Source organism: Elaeis guineensis, chromosome 11 (assembly GCF_000442705.2).
Source record: "Elaeis guineensis isolate ETL-2024a chromosome 11, EG11, whole genome shotgun sequence".
Lineage (NCBI taxonomy): Eukaryota > Viridiplantae > Streptophyta > Magnoliopsida > Arecales > Arecaceae > Elaeis > Elaeis guineensis.
The window spans coordinates 109,402,351-109,420,141 of record NC_026003.2 but is presented as its reverse complement, the minus strand read 5'-3'; the positions used below and the strand labels follow the sequence as shown (position 1 = coordinate 109,420,141).

At 36.2% G+C, this 17,791-nt stretch overlaps 1 protein-coding gene across 1 annotated transcript; it reads right to left on the bottom strand.

The window, feature by feature from the left end:
- Positions 1-418: 418 nt before the first annotated feature.
- On the bottom strand, positions 419-1,731 carry LOC105054236 (protein TRANSPARENT TESTA GLABRA 1). The gene is given in 2 exon segments (XM_010935714.4): positions 419-602; positions 605-1,731. Coding segments are annotated over 2 exon segments (1,074 nt in total). The 5' UTR covers positions 1,509-1,731; the 3' UTR covers positions 419-432.
- Between the last annotated feature and the right edge of the window lie 16,060 nt (positions 1,732-17,791).

The window sequence follows — 17,791 nt, the reverse complement described above, 5'->3', positions numbered from 1 at the left end:
CATACTCCAATTTCATGTCTAAACTTCTCTTTCATTCTTAATATCAATATCGACATTTTTCCATGTTGCCAACATGGATCTCTAAATCTCGTATAAGCTTCCCATTATCCCCTTTCATTTTTTTCCGATCTAAATCTAATTTTCAACTCAAGATGTTTGTGCTACAGAAACACTCAAACCAGAAAGGTTATCATCCAGTTATGTGATCAGAGACAGGTCTAAACCTGTTCAGAAAAATCTTCCACATGTTCTTTCATAAAATCCTCGAGTTCGTTTATGTGCTCTGGATATGACATTGAGTTTTCCCCTACCATTAAACTTGCTAATCATTTTCCGAAAACTTATCCAATCATTAATTCAAAAAACATTTAATTATTATTAAAAATAAAAGAGTGGGAAAAGTAAGAAATTAGCCTACCTCGTCAGAAGTCCTCAGACTCTCAGCAGCTGCACCTTGTTGGCGAATGCGATCCCAATCCAGTCCGGGTGCGCGGCGGACCACTGCAGCTGGTTGATCTCTGCTCCCGCCGAGTAAACCAGCGCCGGATCGATCCCGTCCGGCGGCACCGCGGCCCCGGCGGCCGGCACCTCCCATATGAGCGCTGGCCGTCGTCCCCAGCGGAGCAGATGTGCCTGGCAGCCTGCGGCGCCCAGGCAACCGCATTGACGCTTGCACGGTGGCGCTGCAGCTCGGCGACGGGCACCGCCGGGGAGCGGATGTCGACGATGACGACGCGGTTGCTGTCCATGAGGATGGTGGCCATGTAGCGGAGGTCAGTCTTGTTCCAGGCGAGACGGAGGAGCGGGGTGTCCGGGCGGGGGTTCTCGTAGACGATGGTGGAGTGCTCCTTGTCGCGGAGGTCGAAGATGCGGACGGAGCCGTCGGCGGAGACGGAGGCGAAGACGCCGGCGTCGCCCCAGGCGATGTCGTAGACCTCCTTGTCGTGGGCGATGAGCTGGGTCTCGATGGCGCCGCGCTCGATGTCCCAGACGGTGCAGGTGGTGTCGATCGAGGAGGTGCCGATGCGGCGGGGCTCGGCATCGTTCCAATCGAAGGAGGTGAGTGGGGCGCAGAACTCGCTGGACTTGCTGTTGTTGAGGATGGCGCGAAGCTCGGCCTTGGGCGAGGAGTCGGCGTGGTGATCGAGCTGCCAGAGGCGAAGGAACTCGCCGGAGGAGGCGAGGAGAGAGGAGGAGGAGTTGGGGAGGGGCTTGGGGTGGAACATGAGCTTGGTGGGGGGATAGGGGTGGTCGAAGGAGAGGGAGGGGTCGGGGCGGAAGGCGCGGGCGTCCTCGTCGAAGGTGACGACGTCGACGCGGTTGGCGTAGTCCTCGATGAAGGAGCCCAGGGCGAGGCGCGGGGGGGAGGGGGCCGGGAGGGAGGAGAAGGCCATGGCGTACACCGGGTGAGGGGAGTCGAAGGTGTACGTGTTCGCCAAGTTAGGGTTCGCCGTCGTCGCCGTCGTCGTCGTCGTCGTCAGAGGGGATTCTTGGGGCGACCTCTCCATTGAATCCGGTTCGATTCGCTCTCTCTCTCTCTCTTTCGGCACTATGGAGAGCGGAGACGACAAGCGGGTTTTGGCTTTGGCAGCGTTTTTGTGTTGATGATAGTATAGAGGAGGGAGGAGGGAGAGAAAGGTGAAGTGGTGGAGATTGGAGGGGTTTGGTGGGAGTGGGAGACTAGTCCAACGACTGGTCAGCGTTGGTGGGGCGCTGAGGGGTTCAACTCCCACGTGCTCCGGGGCTGAAGGGTCGCAGAGATGGGGAGAAGGAAGGAAGACAAGTTTAGGACCGGGCTGCTACCGGGCCGGGTCAGGGCCGCCTTCCAATAAAGACAAATCTTTTGTGCACCGCGGATGCTCTAGACAATCCAACGTACAGCACACCGTGTCATTCGATTAATATATATAATTATTATTTTTAATATATATTTAATATTTTTAAAATAATTTTTTTATTTAAAAATTTTATATAATAAAATTATTTTTATTTTTTTAAAAATTTATGATATTTCATGACGTAATATAGTTTAAAATAATATAATATGATTTAAAATATTATGAAAAAAATATTTTTATTCAACTATTTTGTAATACTATTTAATAGTTACAGATCGAATTTTTTAATTTTTAATAATAAAATATTTTTATTTTTTAAAAAAATAATGATATTTTATATATATTATGAACATAAAATATTATAATTTTTTAAAAAATATTTTTATTATATAAAATTTTTTAATAAAAAAATTAAATTATAAATATTAAATATATATTAAAAAATAATGAATACATAGATCAATTGAATAAAATGATATACTCTACGTTAGACTTTTCGACGCCGACGGTGCGCAAAAAATTTCTCTTTTGATAAACACATACCCGCAAAATTTTTTTTAGAGTGCAAATCTTGCTTCCAGATCAAATCAGGTACAAACTATTAAATTTATTCAAATATGTAATTATTTCCATGTCCCAACAATTTGAGATTGAAGAATGTTTAAAATAAAATTAATGTTATATATATTAATATGTATGTACATAAATTGGGTAATTAATTAAGATTGGATTGGTTTGTGTCTGACAACTTTAAACCTATTCCCGGTCCAAAATTTTGAATGTGTCTGATTTTGGACCACAACCAACCATTCATCGAGAGGTTTAGGTTGGGTTGGATTGGGTCTGGGCCCAGTGCTACATTTGGAGGTACGAGTGACAATTTCGTTAAAATGGGAAAAAAAAAAGGAAAAGAAAATGGCGCCTTATAACTTATCAAGGCTATCCATAGAGAGTGGGTCATCTGCATCATTTGCTTTAGTGAGCTAATTTATTTACTTTTGATAAAAAAAATGGTGCAGATCTCTCTCTAATGACATAATAATATGATTTTGCAGTCAATAATGAGTTCGGGCATCAAATAATTCAATATGGTGCGGGTCCTTGATCATGTATTAAGATTTGTGAAGAAATAGCATTACGTGTTGGTTTATGCATCACATGTCACCAAATGAAGGATCTTATAAGTGCATAGCTCAGCTCACATGCTTGAGTTAGAAACAATTTTAAAAAATTAGGCTTTAAGTAAGAAAGGCCAATATTCCGCAATTAATAAAAATATTAAAAACAATAGTAGAATCACTGAAAATTTTTAATAACAGAAAAAAATTGATGTGAATATTTCAATTATCTATCCATTAGCTTCTTTCTTACCTAATTATTTCGGCAAAAAAGTTGTCAAGAAAACATAAACTTAATTGTCCAACCAAACTTAAGCCAAGTTCAGTAAGCAAGTCCTAGCTTTTCTATATTAAATTTGCTAGTTGGGTGGCTGGCAGTAGAATGCAAGTTACGTATTATTTGAAATGTCTAAGTATCATATTGGCCAACACAAGATAAACAAGGCTCCTAGGATTTTTAAATTTAATTATATAACTTATTGATTGAAAAAGTAGCCAAAGAGAGTAAAATATCTCAAACAAAATTCTAGTATTAGCCAGCATACAGCATTCTATCGATACAAAACACCACCTCAACTAGTAGGTAATGAGGGATGTCATCAATCAATCGTGTCTATCTCTATTTTCTTTCTTTCCTTTATATATAAAAAATGTCGATAGAGCTACGTTGACCAAAACTATGAAGGCAGACAAGCACAAATATTCTGCAACACACTCTAAATTTGTCTAATTTCTAGTTCATAGAGGGACCACTACTTGGGCACATGGTTTTCTTTGCTCGTGTGAATAACTAAGGGGGGAAATGTTTGATGGGAAGAGCTGAAGACTTGAGATTATCTTACTACATTAAAGTATTACCAGAAATGGAGACATGAATAAGCTAAAGGGGCTGGCAAGAGACCCTTAAGCATTGTCTTGCGGGCCGAGCACGCAAGTCAGAGAAAGACATCAAAAGAATGACGCATGAAAACTTTTTAACGATGGAAGACAAGAATGAGTCAAGCAGATGACATAGTTTTGATGGAAGTGTTTTCATTTAATATCTTATGGTATGGTTTTGGACGAAATCTTCTCCCACTGAGATCTTGAACGGTTTATATTGAGATATTGAGAAAATCAGCTTATAATCGCTTATATTGTTATTTTGTTATTTTGAACAGAATATAAGTCATATTCTATTTTATACATCATGTATTTAAAGAGGTAGAATATAATAAAAAAAAATAAAAATTTTCACATAAAATTTACATGGTATCAGAGCCCCACCACGGTGGGTATCTCTACTTTAGTCCATTTTGATCCTGCAACTGAAGACGAAGTTCTTCTCTGGTATTTTACCATTCTCTCAAATTCGTTGTCCAATCTTGAGTGATGTTCAGAGCAACGAAGCATCTCAGATTCGGCACTCAACAAGTTGCAGTCTCATCGTGCATCAAGACATGCTTAGTCCGGCATCTCTCCTCGTCTTGCATGAACAATGCTTGCATATCTAGATCTCAATTTCGCAACAAGCACAAATTTATTTCCGACATGAGGGGCCGAGCATGCAGTCTCATCGGCTAAATCTGCTTGTTCGAGTCTTTTCAACATGACAACAAACACCGTTGGCAATAATAACAATGGTGATAATTCTTTTACATCGTCTCGTTATATTCTTAGTGCTTCTAATAGTCTTGGCATAGTACTAGTTTCATGCCTTCCTAAAGGAGACAACTATCCCATCTGAAAATGTGCCATGGTGAATGCACTTCAAGCCAAAAACAAATATAGTTTTGTTGATGGCACATTAGAGGCACTGGTGGCAAGTGATATAGAATACTTCTCGTGGCAAAAATGCAACTCCATGGTCATCTCTTGTCTCTTCAATTCATTTTTTCGGATCTGCATGAAAGTGTCGCCTATGTTGATACCGCCCGTGAAATATGGGTGGATTTGGAGGAATGCTTTTCGTAAGATAATGCACCTCGTGTGCATGAATTGAAGCATGATCTCGCCATTACTCACCAAGGCACTGTGATGGTGGCGGCATATTACACTAAAATGAAGGGATTATATGATGAACTTACGACCTATTCTACTATTCCCATTGCACATATGGAGCGGCGAAGGAATTTGTTACGAACGTGAGAAAGAAAAAGTTCACCAGCTTCTCATGGGCCTCGGTGACAACTTTGAAGTTATTCGCTCACAAATTTTGAGCACAGATCCTTTACTAACTCTTGCTAAAGTGTATGCTTTTGTTTTACAAGAAGAGAAGCAATAATCTCTCGGGCTGCTTTCAACTCCAAAGGACACACAAGGATGGACAGAGGGGGCCTTGTAATACCACTTGTCCTCAATGTGACCATTGCAAGCGTTCAGGGCACACCAAAGAGAAGTGCTTTGAATTAATTGTTATCCTCCTGGATGGCCAAATAAGAGCAAGTCCAAGAGTGCCCAATCCACCAAAAGTCGTCAAGTCTCCGCCCACAATACCTCTACACCTCCATCTGATATGTCATCCCCAATTGCTGGTCTTTCAAAGGAGCAATATGATCAATTCATGTGTTTGCTCAATCAAGGGAAGGACTCCTCAACTCCTTTAGCCAATTTTGCTAGTAAGACCACATTTTTTTCCAAAGATACCTTTGAATGGGTATTGGATAGTGGAGCTTCTGATCATATAACATGTAATGCCCATATTCTTTTCAATCCTCAATCCTGTGTCACACCATTACCTATTAAAATCCTGATGGTTCAAGCCCTTCCGTTCACAGCATTGGCCATACTTATCTTGCACCTCACCTTCTATTAAAAGATATTTTTTATATTCCATCTTTTATATGTAATTTACTTTCCATTAGTAAACTCACCCGAGATCTAATTGTGCTGTTATTTTTTTTCCTACCTTTTGTGTCTTGTAGGACCTTGTTATGAGGAGGCCGATTGGAGTGGATGAGCTCCAAGATGGGATTTATTACTTTAGGTAGCCACGGATTTATAAGACAGCTGCTTGTACTAGTGTTGAAGAGGTTTAGCTTTGGCATCGGTGATTAGGTCACATTTTCTTCAACCATTTGCCACAAATTTCAAATTTATTTCTTTCGATTTCTAATAATTCAAATATATGTTGTGACACATGTCATCATGCTAAGCAAACTCGTCATGTGTTCCCTCTAAGCATAAATAAATCTCAATTTGCCTTTGACTTAATAAGTTGTGATGTTTGGGGGCCATATCAGACTCCTTCCATATCGATGCATTATATTTTTTTACCATTATGGATGATTGTACTTGGGCCACTTGGGTTTATCTTATAAAGCATAAATTAGAGACTTATCATTTTTTTACTTATTTCTATGCTATGGTCAAAACACAGTTTGATCATGTGATCAAGCAAGTTAGGAGTGATAATGGAAGTGAGTTCACCTCACAATCTATGAAGTCTTTTTTTTAGCAATATGGGATTTTATATCAAACCTCTTGTGTTCATATTCATAACAGAATGGTGTGGTCAAATGAAAGCATCGCCATCTCCTCGAGGTGGCTCATGCTCTTTATTTTCAAGCCAAACTATCAATCTGGTTTTAGGGTGAGTGCATTCTTACTGCTACTTTTTTATTAACTATATGCCTACACCACTGTTACAAGGTAAAACCCCTTATGAAGCTTTGTTCTCCAAACCACCTTCATACTCTCATTTAAAAGTTTTTGGATGCCTTTGTTATGCCATGGATACTTCTAAAAATCGTAACAAGTTTAGTCCATGTTCTTCCCCCTTGTGTATTTCTTGGCTATCCTCAAGGTCAAAAAGGCTATAAAGTTTATGATCTTACTGCCAAAAATATTTTTGTATCTCGTGATGTAGTCTTTTACGAAGATAACTTCCCATTTCTCACTACTGCATCAACTCATGATTGTGACAATAGTATGTCTATTCCCTTTCCATGCATGGATGACACTCTATCCATTGCGACCATGCCTCATCCTTTAGCTGAAATTCCACTTCTTACTTCACCAACACCACCAAATCAACCTCCTTTTGAAGTCTCACTCCCTACTCCAAGGGTGCCAGAATGCCGATCTCAAAGGGCTCATCACCCACCTCATCACTTTCAAGATTTTGACTGCCAGTTGCCTGAATCAATAAAGCCTGTTTCAAGCTCATCCCACTCGCCTCCTCAGGAACTGCTCATCCTCGTTCCACCATTATATCTTATAATCGTTTTGCTCCCTCACATCATGTCTTTTTAGCGGCCATCATTAGTCATGATGAGCCCCTGACCTATTCTCAAGCATCCAAGAATCCTCGGTGGTGCCATGCTATGGCTTAGGAGATATTGGTTCTTGAGAATAATGATACATGGACTCTTGAGCCTCTTCCTCTAGGAAAGAAACCTGTGAGTTGCAAATGGGCTTATAAAATCAAGTACAAGATTGATGGCACCATTGAGCGCTACAAAGCTCACTTGATGGCCAAGGTTATGCATAAGTTGAAGGCTCGGACTATACTGAAACCTTCTCTCCTATTGCTAAGATCATCACAGTCTGTTGTTTGATCGCTATTACTGTCATTAAACATTGGAAACTCCACTAATTAGATCTTCACAATGCTTTTCTTCATGGTGATCTTTACGAAGAGGTGTATATGCATTCATCGTCTGGGTACACAAAATTTGGCGACACTAGATTTTGCCATCTTCACAAATCTCTGTATGGTTTAAAGCAGGCATCGGCCAATGATTTCACAAACTCTCTAATGCTTTATTGGAGTTTGGATTTCGACAATCTAAGGTAGATTCTTCATTATTCACATCTTATTATAGAGGATCTTTCACTGCAGTTCTAGTTTATGTTGATGACTTGATCGTCGCTGGTAATTGAAAGAAGAGTGCGCTACAAGTGAATCGCATGTATAATATAATGAAACTTTTTTTTTGTAAACTTTCAAATCATATAATAATATTTTTTATTTGATAATGAAATGAGATATTTGATTCATCATTTTAGCTGTATCTTACTATATTTAAGATTATGATGAATCCCAAAAATTAGGATAATGATTTTAGGAGACATGAATGGATCATGTCTGTGAGACCTAAAATCCTAATCTTAAACATTCCTGATCGTGAGAGCATTGAGTTAGAGATCAATATTCCAAAAAGATTGGCACATCCTATATATGCTCGATGGAGAGGATGATTGATCTCACTAACCAATTGTTTGAGATATTAATACAAGGATATGGGTGCTCATTAGGGAATGAGTTCACTGAATTGACTCACTGACAGAGAATATTTTATGAAAGTCTTACTTGTATGTCAAAAGATGATTCTCTAAGTGGGAGTTGTGCAAGTGATCCTTAGACCTGAGATCACCATAGAATCTTGTGCACATGAATCCATAGTTTGGTTCATACCCAGACATGACATTAAGATATATACAAGATATTTTAGATATGATAGAGTGTGTATGAAGGTTGTGAGTTGATCAATAAGAAATCGATCACTCCTAGTAAGAGGAGATCGCATCATATGTATTCTCATCCCTAGATGACTCAGAAAAAGTCTTTTGGCCAAAAGTAGGATGCAAATTAAAAGAAATTTTAATGCTTCATCATTGGAGTCATCATTGGTTGATGGAGAATTAATATAAATATGTATTTTGAGTTTGATATGATTTTACACTCATGAACATATTCGGGATATAGGAATGATCGAAGAATTAAATTGTACGGTAACTTACCACTGAAGGATATATTTGATATTTTATCAAATTTTATATTTTCTAGATAGTCATGATATATTGCTAGACATCAATATTGACTTGTAGATTTGATCGAATTAAAGAGTTTAATTTGATCACCAATTAGAAAGGATTCTAATTGCTGAACTCGGGTTAGCTCATTTTGGATTTTAATCGATTAGAAGGAGTTTAATCAAATTAGATCAACTTGCATCCAAACTTACTGCTAGCTAGATATGAAATCCAATGGGTCACACATATAAAAAAATTGGCCAAAGATCCTTTTGATAAGGTTGATTGGAGTTTTAGATCCAATCAGGATCTCCGATAAGCATGCTAGCACGTATGGAAATCCTAGCTCCTTGGGAGATCAATTTAGTCTCAATCCTTGCTAATTTGCTAACCCAATTTGGTGAGTGTTTGGATTAGATCCAGCCATCTGGAGGCAGCCTAAAGAGGGGCACCTAAAACCTTTTCCACGCCAACAACCAAGAGTCTATTTTGTGAAGGACTCTTGGTGCAAAATTAAGAAGAGCGCACATGCTTGTTTTTTTTGGCATGCAAAAGGACCAAGAGTCCTTCTACTTTGGATCTCTGACTTGTAAGACAACAGGATCAAATCTTAACCTCTCTTACATACCATTTAAAGTATGAAAAAATCTTTTAAATGGACATGGAAACTCTCCTGGAACCAAGCCTGGCGTGCGAGATGCTTTTGGTCATGCGAAGAGATGCGAAGACTCCTTTTGCTTTAAAGAGTCTTAGGCGTCACATTTATCTGATATATTTCCATGTTAGGATCAAATTTAAATATTGATTCCATGAGATTTGCTTTCTTTTTGAATTCAAATTATACATGGCAGATTTCATGCTGATCTGAATTAAGAAGAGACACCAATTGCATCTCTTTCTGGGTGCACATGCGTTAGAGGAATTAATCGACGTATCATGTTCTGAGAAGTCTTTCTGCTTGAAGACTCTTAGATAACTGATATGGAAGTATGATATGGCTTTTCAAATTGAGGCGTGCTTCTCATTTGGCACCCCTTCACAGCTTTAAATAGGGGGCGGCAGATTGGGTAAGGCATTCAATTCTTGTAAGCTTATCCTCTCCCTCTCTCCCTCTCTTACAACTCTAAGATTTAGGACAAAGGCTTGTTCTTTTAAGACAAGCCTATTCCTAATAGCTTTAAGGGTTTAAGAGGTCCAGAAGAAGGTGGTCAAGTCTAGTGAGAGATTTTGAGAGGTCCAGACTCGGGTCTGGAGGAGGATCTGATTGACTGATGGCTAGTCAAGTTCTAAGGGCTAGAACTCTTGAAGCAAGGAAAAGGAGGAGCACTGTCCTTGATCTAATTTTTGTGTGGATCACCATTAGAGAGTAGATATTTGGATGCCTCATAAAAATTGAGATTAGTGCTACAGATATTTTTCTTATCCAAATTTATTTTAATTATGCTTTGATTGCTATAGTCAAGGGTTCCTAGGACATAGGGTTTCAGTGCGTCAGATGTTTTGAATAAAAATTTTAAATAGCTAATTCTTCTACTACACTCTCAGAACCCAACAGTGATATCAGAGCCTATCTTGATTTATACAATCAAAGCTTAGAATGTTGTCTTGACCGTGATCAAGCTAGGATTTTCAATTTGGTTCAAGTCGGGTCAATAGTTGAACCCAATTGAACATCCAAATCCTAATATATCTTAGAGATATATTTAGATGCATGATATTATGATTTTGATCATGTTAATATATCTTAGAGATATATTTAGTTATATGATATCATAATTATGATCATGAGATATGATTAGATGCATTGAATTAATGATTAGTTGTCATGATTATTATGATACAACTATAATAATACATCGTTATGATTGGTTAAAATTAGGATGTACATGAAATCATTAAAATCTTTCTAAAAATCATATTAAGTCATAGTATTGTGAATCAATAGCTGATCAATTTTTTGAATCAATTAATCAATTGGTATCTAAGGAGTGTTTCAAGTGCAGTGATTTTTTATTTGGTTCCGTTCGCTGATTTGTCCAATTTATTGATGTCTAAAAAAAGCAACGGAGGGACCCCCACTAATCTTAACACTCTCCTGACCAATTGAATTAATTCAAATCTTGAATGAAGATTACTTAATATTTTAAATACTACATATGCTTTTCTTCATGCTAAGATGATTACTATGTCAAGAACTATAGTATGTGAAAGAAAAATCACCTTTTTCCTTGTAGGATCTTCCAGATCTAATGAGATCTGGGATGAAATATTTTAAAAAAAAATTATTCTACTTTATTTCAAATCTAAGATCTATTAGATCTGATTCTTATTATCTAATATTTAATTTAAAATTAAATCTAAAATTTGAGGATTACAGAAATACCTCTAGGATAATTAGATTACCCTGTAGATGATCGCAGCAACATCCGAGGTTCTAAAATAGCCACGCAGTCGCCTGGCCTCTACCGGTATCCACTTGAGCAGGATCTGGATCGTCTTCTCCTCGCGAATCTTTGCTCCAAAAATCAGATCTGGATCTGATCTGAAAGTTCTTCAAAAGAGCTTCTGAAGCTGGAGCAGTAGTTTCTCGATAGATTACTGCAGCCTCCTGATCAAGAAGCCACCACGCCTTGGACAAGCACCAGATGGATGCCCAACCTCTTGGATGTGAAGAGGGGAGGGAGAGGAGCAGAGGGGGCATGGAGAAGTGGAGGAGTTTCACGTTTTTGCTGGGTATTGAGCAGATTCTGTCACGCCCCGAACCCAACATCCGGATCGGATACGTGATAGCCGCACACTCCTTAGAGCAAGCCCTAAAGAATATGCAAGGCCAAATTAAATCATTACAACCTTATCAACCATAATATTTAATTTTAATAATAATTCATAAAACTTACATAATTACAATTAACATTCTTTCAATCCTCTGATCAGGTATCAACGGTACTCTATCTATACATCCGCTCACTCACAAATCCATACCATAGCCAACCATAGACATCTTGTAACTCTGAGAAGAAAAGAAAGATGAAGGGATGTGAGCTTTACAGTCCAGTAAGAATTCTCATATCACACCAATATAATAATATAATCTAAAAATAAAGATAAAAAATAACACATAAAAATCGATGTTCACTGTCCAGAATACTGCAAATATTTATAGATTATCTGTTTTATCAAAAAAGATGCATTATCATATGTTAATAAGTAAAACAATTTTATTCAACGATTGTTTCATATCTTATCTTTCTATTTTCTTCTATTATCACATCCTCTTTAATCCTTTTCTTTTTGACTTTGGCTTTGGACTACCAGGATCATACGACGATCTTTTATTCAGATCGATTTCTGTGATCTTCCTTGGATCGAAATATTCATGATCTTTTTTGGATCAAAGTGGCCATGATCTTTCTCAGATCAAATCATTCATGATCTTTCTCAGATCAGATTCTTCCACATATAAATCTGTGGGGGCTGTCCCAAGCATAAGCTCCTGACAGGCTATTCCACATGACAAAGTCAGTCCAAATCATATTTCTCTTTCTTTTCATTTTCATGAAATTATAATATTTGACTTCATTAATCAATTCAAATTTTGCAATGTAATAAATATGTCATATCCATATAATCATACCATCAATCGCGGATACATATGTATTGATATAACATACTCATGCTTAAAATCACATAAATAAATAATAGTGTCTCAGATATAATAAATTCATCGATCTCAAATCCAACGATGTAAAATCAATGAGATAAAACCAACGATAAAATAACATATATAATGATGATCATGTACAGAGATTCTTACCTTTACCGATGACTGATCCAAACACAGAAATCAATGTTCTTCTTTGATTTATAAATTTTTTTTAACAAAATATTCCACTCGATATCATATGCAAACAATCATCTCTTCATAATCCTAATCAAATATAAAAATCATATATAGAGAAAATTATCCGATAATCAATCCTAATAATACAAATCTAGGACCTCTCTCAGGATTAACCAAAATTAGGATTTGTCTAAGTATCTGGATCCTCTACTGATCCATAAGACTTCTAGAGAGAAAAAATCCATGAAGAGAGAGAAAATTCTAGAGAAAGAAAGTAGAGAGAGAAAATAAAGAGAGAATCTTCGTATCCTTCCGATGAGGTAATCATGGTCGAGATCATCAGAGGTCATATCAAGGTGACTTAATATGGATTAACCATGATTGATGTTATCAATTTCGAATAAAGATCGGATCGAAATCTAATCTACTGCATGAATTTTGGAGCAATCTCAGGTTATCATATTTTCATATCAATTTTATCCTAGGATTCATGATGAAATCAGAGAGAGAAAGATACTAGAGAGATAAAATTCATAAAGAGAGAGAAAGATCTAGCGAGAGAATCTAGAGAGAGAAAATATAGAGAGAATGTAGAGAAGAGAGAGGAAAGAGAGAGAAAGAAGAGAGAAGAGAGAGAAAATTTCTCTCTCTCTCTCTCTTTTTTAATTTTATTTTTATTTTTCTCTCTCTCTTTTTCTTTTTCTTTTTCTCTTTCTCTTTTCTTTTTCTTCTTTCTTCTTCTTTCTTTTTTTTTTCCTTTTCTTCCCACGGCCTCCCTTGGGCCGAAACAGGGGACGGACGAGGGGGCTCCAGCTTGGCTTCGACGAGGGCGACGGCTTCGTCAAAGGTCTGGCAGCAGGTGGAGGTGGCGATGGAGCAAGGGATGGCTGGCGGCAAGGTTTGGCTGGCGAGAAATCAAAAAAAGATCGAAAAAACAGAGAATCGCTACTTTTTCTTTTATTTTTCGGTCATTGGCCGGTCACCGACAACCAATACCTTCAGAGAAGAGAGATAAAGGGATGAGGATCCTATCCTAGGGATGAGACACCGCAACCGACGGCGTCGGTGGCCGAAAAAGAGAGGAAAGGGTCCGACCGAAACAGAGCAAAACAGGATTCACCCTTTTCATGAATTTTCTGGCGATCCCGAAGGCCGACGAGGGTGTACGAAGCCATGAAAAGGAGAGGAAGGAAGAGAGGAAGGAGGAGAAGGGCTTACCTCAAGCTTTAACAGCATCGTCGGCTCCAATTTCCGACGAGCACAAGTACGGGAGGCCTTGACTTCAATTGGAGAAAACAAGGAGAAAAGAGAGAGAGAGAGATCGGTGATCATCGTGGATTATTTAGAAGGGGAAGAGGGGGGTCTTATAGAGCGGAGGGGAGGTCAAATCCCCCTCGGATTCGATTTCTCCTCTGGTGATTTGGGTGGAAGAAGACTCCCAGTGGAAGTCTTCTTCGTTCCATTTTTTTTTATATGGGCTTTGGGCTTTTGGGCTTGGTCCAGGGCCCAAATGGGCCTGGTGTTACATTCTCCCCCCTTTTAAATAATTTCATCCTCAAAATTAAGTTATATCATTCGAGATACATATTTCAAAGTATACATTCTTCATATCATTCTCAAGCTTACGATAATGTCTTATATATTATTTATTTCTCATGATCTTGTTATAACAAAAATTATTTAAAATTTCAAATTCATCTCCTCTTATTGATTTCTCAATTTTTTGAAGAACTATAACATTTTGGACTTGTATTAATATACCACCGTTATTTGTCTAATACATTCCACTCAAAATTCATAATTATCTCAAACTACCCTTGATAGAAAAAATAAATAAAGGTCAAACATCGGATATTTTTTACAATCATCGATTTCTTTCTTCTCTTGACCTTCCAACAAATTTTATATGTAGACTCTCATCTTAAGAAAATCTCAATCTTCTATATCAGTCCAAGTAATAATATTAAATTTTAAAAAAAAATATAAGATCTATGTCAGGACATTCTAAGTTTGAACTAATATCAGAACTATCAAGCTGTTAATAAACTTGAGATATCTAGAATTTTTTGATATTATCTGCAATGAAGCAACCTACTGATAAAAATTATTCGGCTATGATCAGATTAGATCAAAATTTATAGCATCCTTTCATTATCAATAAAATCCTTCCTTATTTGCAACTAATGTATTTCATCATAATATCTTTTGATTTAAAAGATTAATATTTCTAATCAATTTAATCCACCACACTTTTGCTACGCACTCTGATCTTAATTTATCAAATTATATAAGTCTATCAAAGATAAAAATATCCTTATATGTTAGATCAATCCAGGATAGATCCAACCTTCAAATTTTATATAAGACTTAGGATAAAATTTTAAGTTTCTTTATCTTTACTACCTTTGGGTATAGCATATAAAAATTAAATCTTGATCCACTTTCTATGTTTGAAATCATTGCATAAGTTTCATCACTCTTAAAGAATCCAACATGTCTAGAATCAATTGGAGTTAACCTTAGATTTACCTTACAATCATTTAGATAATTTCTAAATCAATCTTCTTTTTTAAAAGAATTAATTCTAACTTGATAAACTAAAAGAACTCAAGCCAACATCCTTAAGTAGAATCAACTTGATTATTTCTTATAGAGCTCCCTTCATCACAACCCTTAATATTAATCAATAAATTCATACAAAATCTTGTCCTTTGTATAAATCATTCAAAATTTAACACTAGCAAGATATCTTAGTTCAATTTAAAAAAAAAATCCAAACTTTGACTTGAATAATTAATATACTTCACCATCTTCAACAATCACAAAAAAAATAAAAAAAAAACTAATCCACAGATAGTAATACGAATTATTAAAGATTTCATCATAATCTGTATATCATACTCTAACAAAATAAATTTTCTTCTTTAATTTAACAACAATATCAAAATACTTTTGATCCACTTAGAAAAGTAAACTTTGACTTAAAATTCAATGTAACTTGAAAGATCAAGGAATCATATTCAGAATATGATATTTTGAGTAACCAAAGATTTCAACAAGATGTGTATCTCATATTCTCATAATAAAATTCAAGTATATTGTTTCATCTAAGATTGAGTTTCATATATGATCCTCTTATAGGTTCAATGCTCAAAAATATTTCTCTCTCATATGATGAAATTTTTTCTTAGACCATATCCTAACTTCCTTCTAATAGATTTAAAATTTGTAATGCTCTGATAATTAACATCAAAATCAGAAAAGTTATCATGATTTCCTTCCATATAAGTTTAGCATTCCAAAATCATCGAGTATACTCAACATAACATATCAATACCTCCCACTTCCTTCCAGGGTTAACTCTTCTTATATTCAGGCCACCCTACTAATTGAAATACAAGATATAACTCATCAATTCTATTATAGATATCATATGTCACTTATGCATAAATTTCATCTTAATATCTATTAATTCGAAATCTAAATATTGAATCTTCTCTTTTATATCTATCATATTCCTCATGATCATAACCTAAGTTCAGATATCACTAAAATTATAATTCTGAATAATTATAACCTTAAACTCAAATACCACTTAAATCATATTTTTTAGTGATCATAACCTAAACTCTAATATCATTCTATCATACCTTTAATGATCATAATCTTAAACTCTGATATTATCAATCATACTCTATGATTATAATCTCAAAATTTTGATATCACTTATATGACAATCCCTAGTGACCTTAAACCTGAGCTCTAGTACTATTCTATCATCTTCTCTGATATCACTATGTCATATCCTATTGATCATGCATAAAATTTTGATATCACTTTATAATTCCTAGTGACTTAAACTTAAGCTCTAATATCATTTTATCAAATCCTAATCACTTATATCATAATCCCCAATGATCATAACCTAAACTCTGTTCTTACTCTGTAATACTTAAATCACTTATATTATAATCCTTAATGATCATAATCTGAGCTCTGATACCACTTTGTCACATCCTATTGATCTTACATTAAGTTTTAATATCTCTTCATAATCTCTGGTGATCTTAAACCTAAGCTCTGATACCACTTTATCACATCTTATTGATCTTACATAAAGTTTTAATATCTCTTCATAATCTCTGGTGATCTTAAACCTAAGCTCTGATACCACTTTGTCACGCCTCGAACCCAACATCCGGATTGGATACGTGATGGCCGCACACTCCTTAGAGCAAGTCCTAAAGAATATGCAAGGCCAAATTAAATCATTACAATCTTATCAACCGTAATATTTAATTTCAATAATAATTCATAAAACTTGCATAATTATAATTAACATTCCTTCAATCCTTTGATCAGATATCAACGGTACTCTATCTATGCATCCGCTCACTCACAAATCCATACCGTAGCCAACCATGGACATCTTGTAACTCTGAGAAGAAAAGAAAGATGAAAGGGTGTGAGCTTTACAGCTCAGTAAGAATTTCCATATCACATCAATATAATAATATAATCTGAAAATAAAGATAAGCAATAACATATAAAAGTCGATGTTCACTGTCCAGAATACTGTAAATATTTATAGATTATCTATTTTATCAAAAGAGATGTATTATCATATGTTAATAAGTGAAATAATTTTATTCAACGATTGTTTCATGTCTTATCTTTCTATTTTCTTTTATTATCATTTCATCTTTAATCCTTTTCTTTTTGGCTTTGGCTTTGGACTACCAGGACCATGCGATGATCTTTTATTCAGATCGATTTTTATGATCTTCCTCGGATCGAAATATTCATGATCTTTCTCAAATCAAAGTGGTCATGATCTTTCTCGGATCAAATCATTCATGATCTTTCTCGGATCAGATTCTTCTACACATAAGTCTGTGGGGCCTATCCCAGGCATAAGCTCCTGGCAGACTATTCCATATGACAAGGCCAATTCAAACCATATTTTTCTTTCTTTTCATTTTTATGAAATTATAATATTTGACTTCATTAATCAATTCAAATTTTACAGTGTAATAAATATGTCATACCCATATAATCATGCCATCAATCACTAATACATATGTATTGATATAACATACTCATGCTCAAAATCACATAAATAAATAACAGTGTCTCAGATATAACAAATTCATCGATCTCAAATCCAACGATGCAAAATCAATGAGATAAAACCAACGGTAAAATAACATATATAATGATGATCATGTACAGAGATTCTTACCTTTATCGGTGACTGA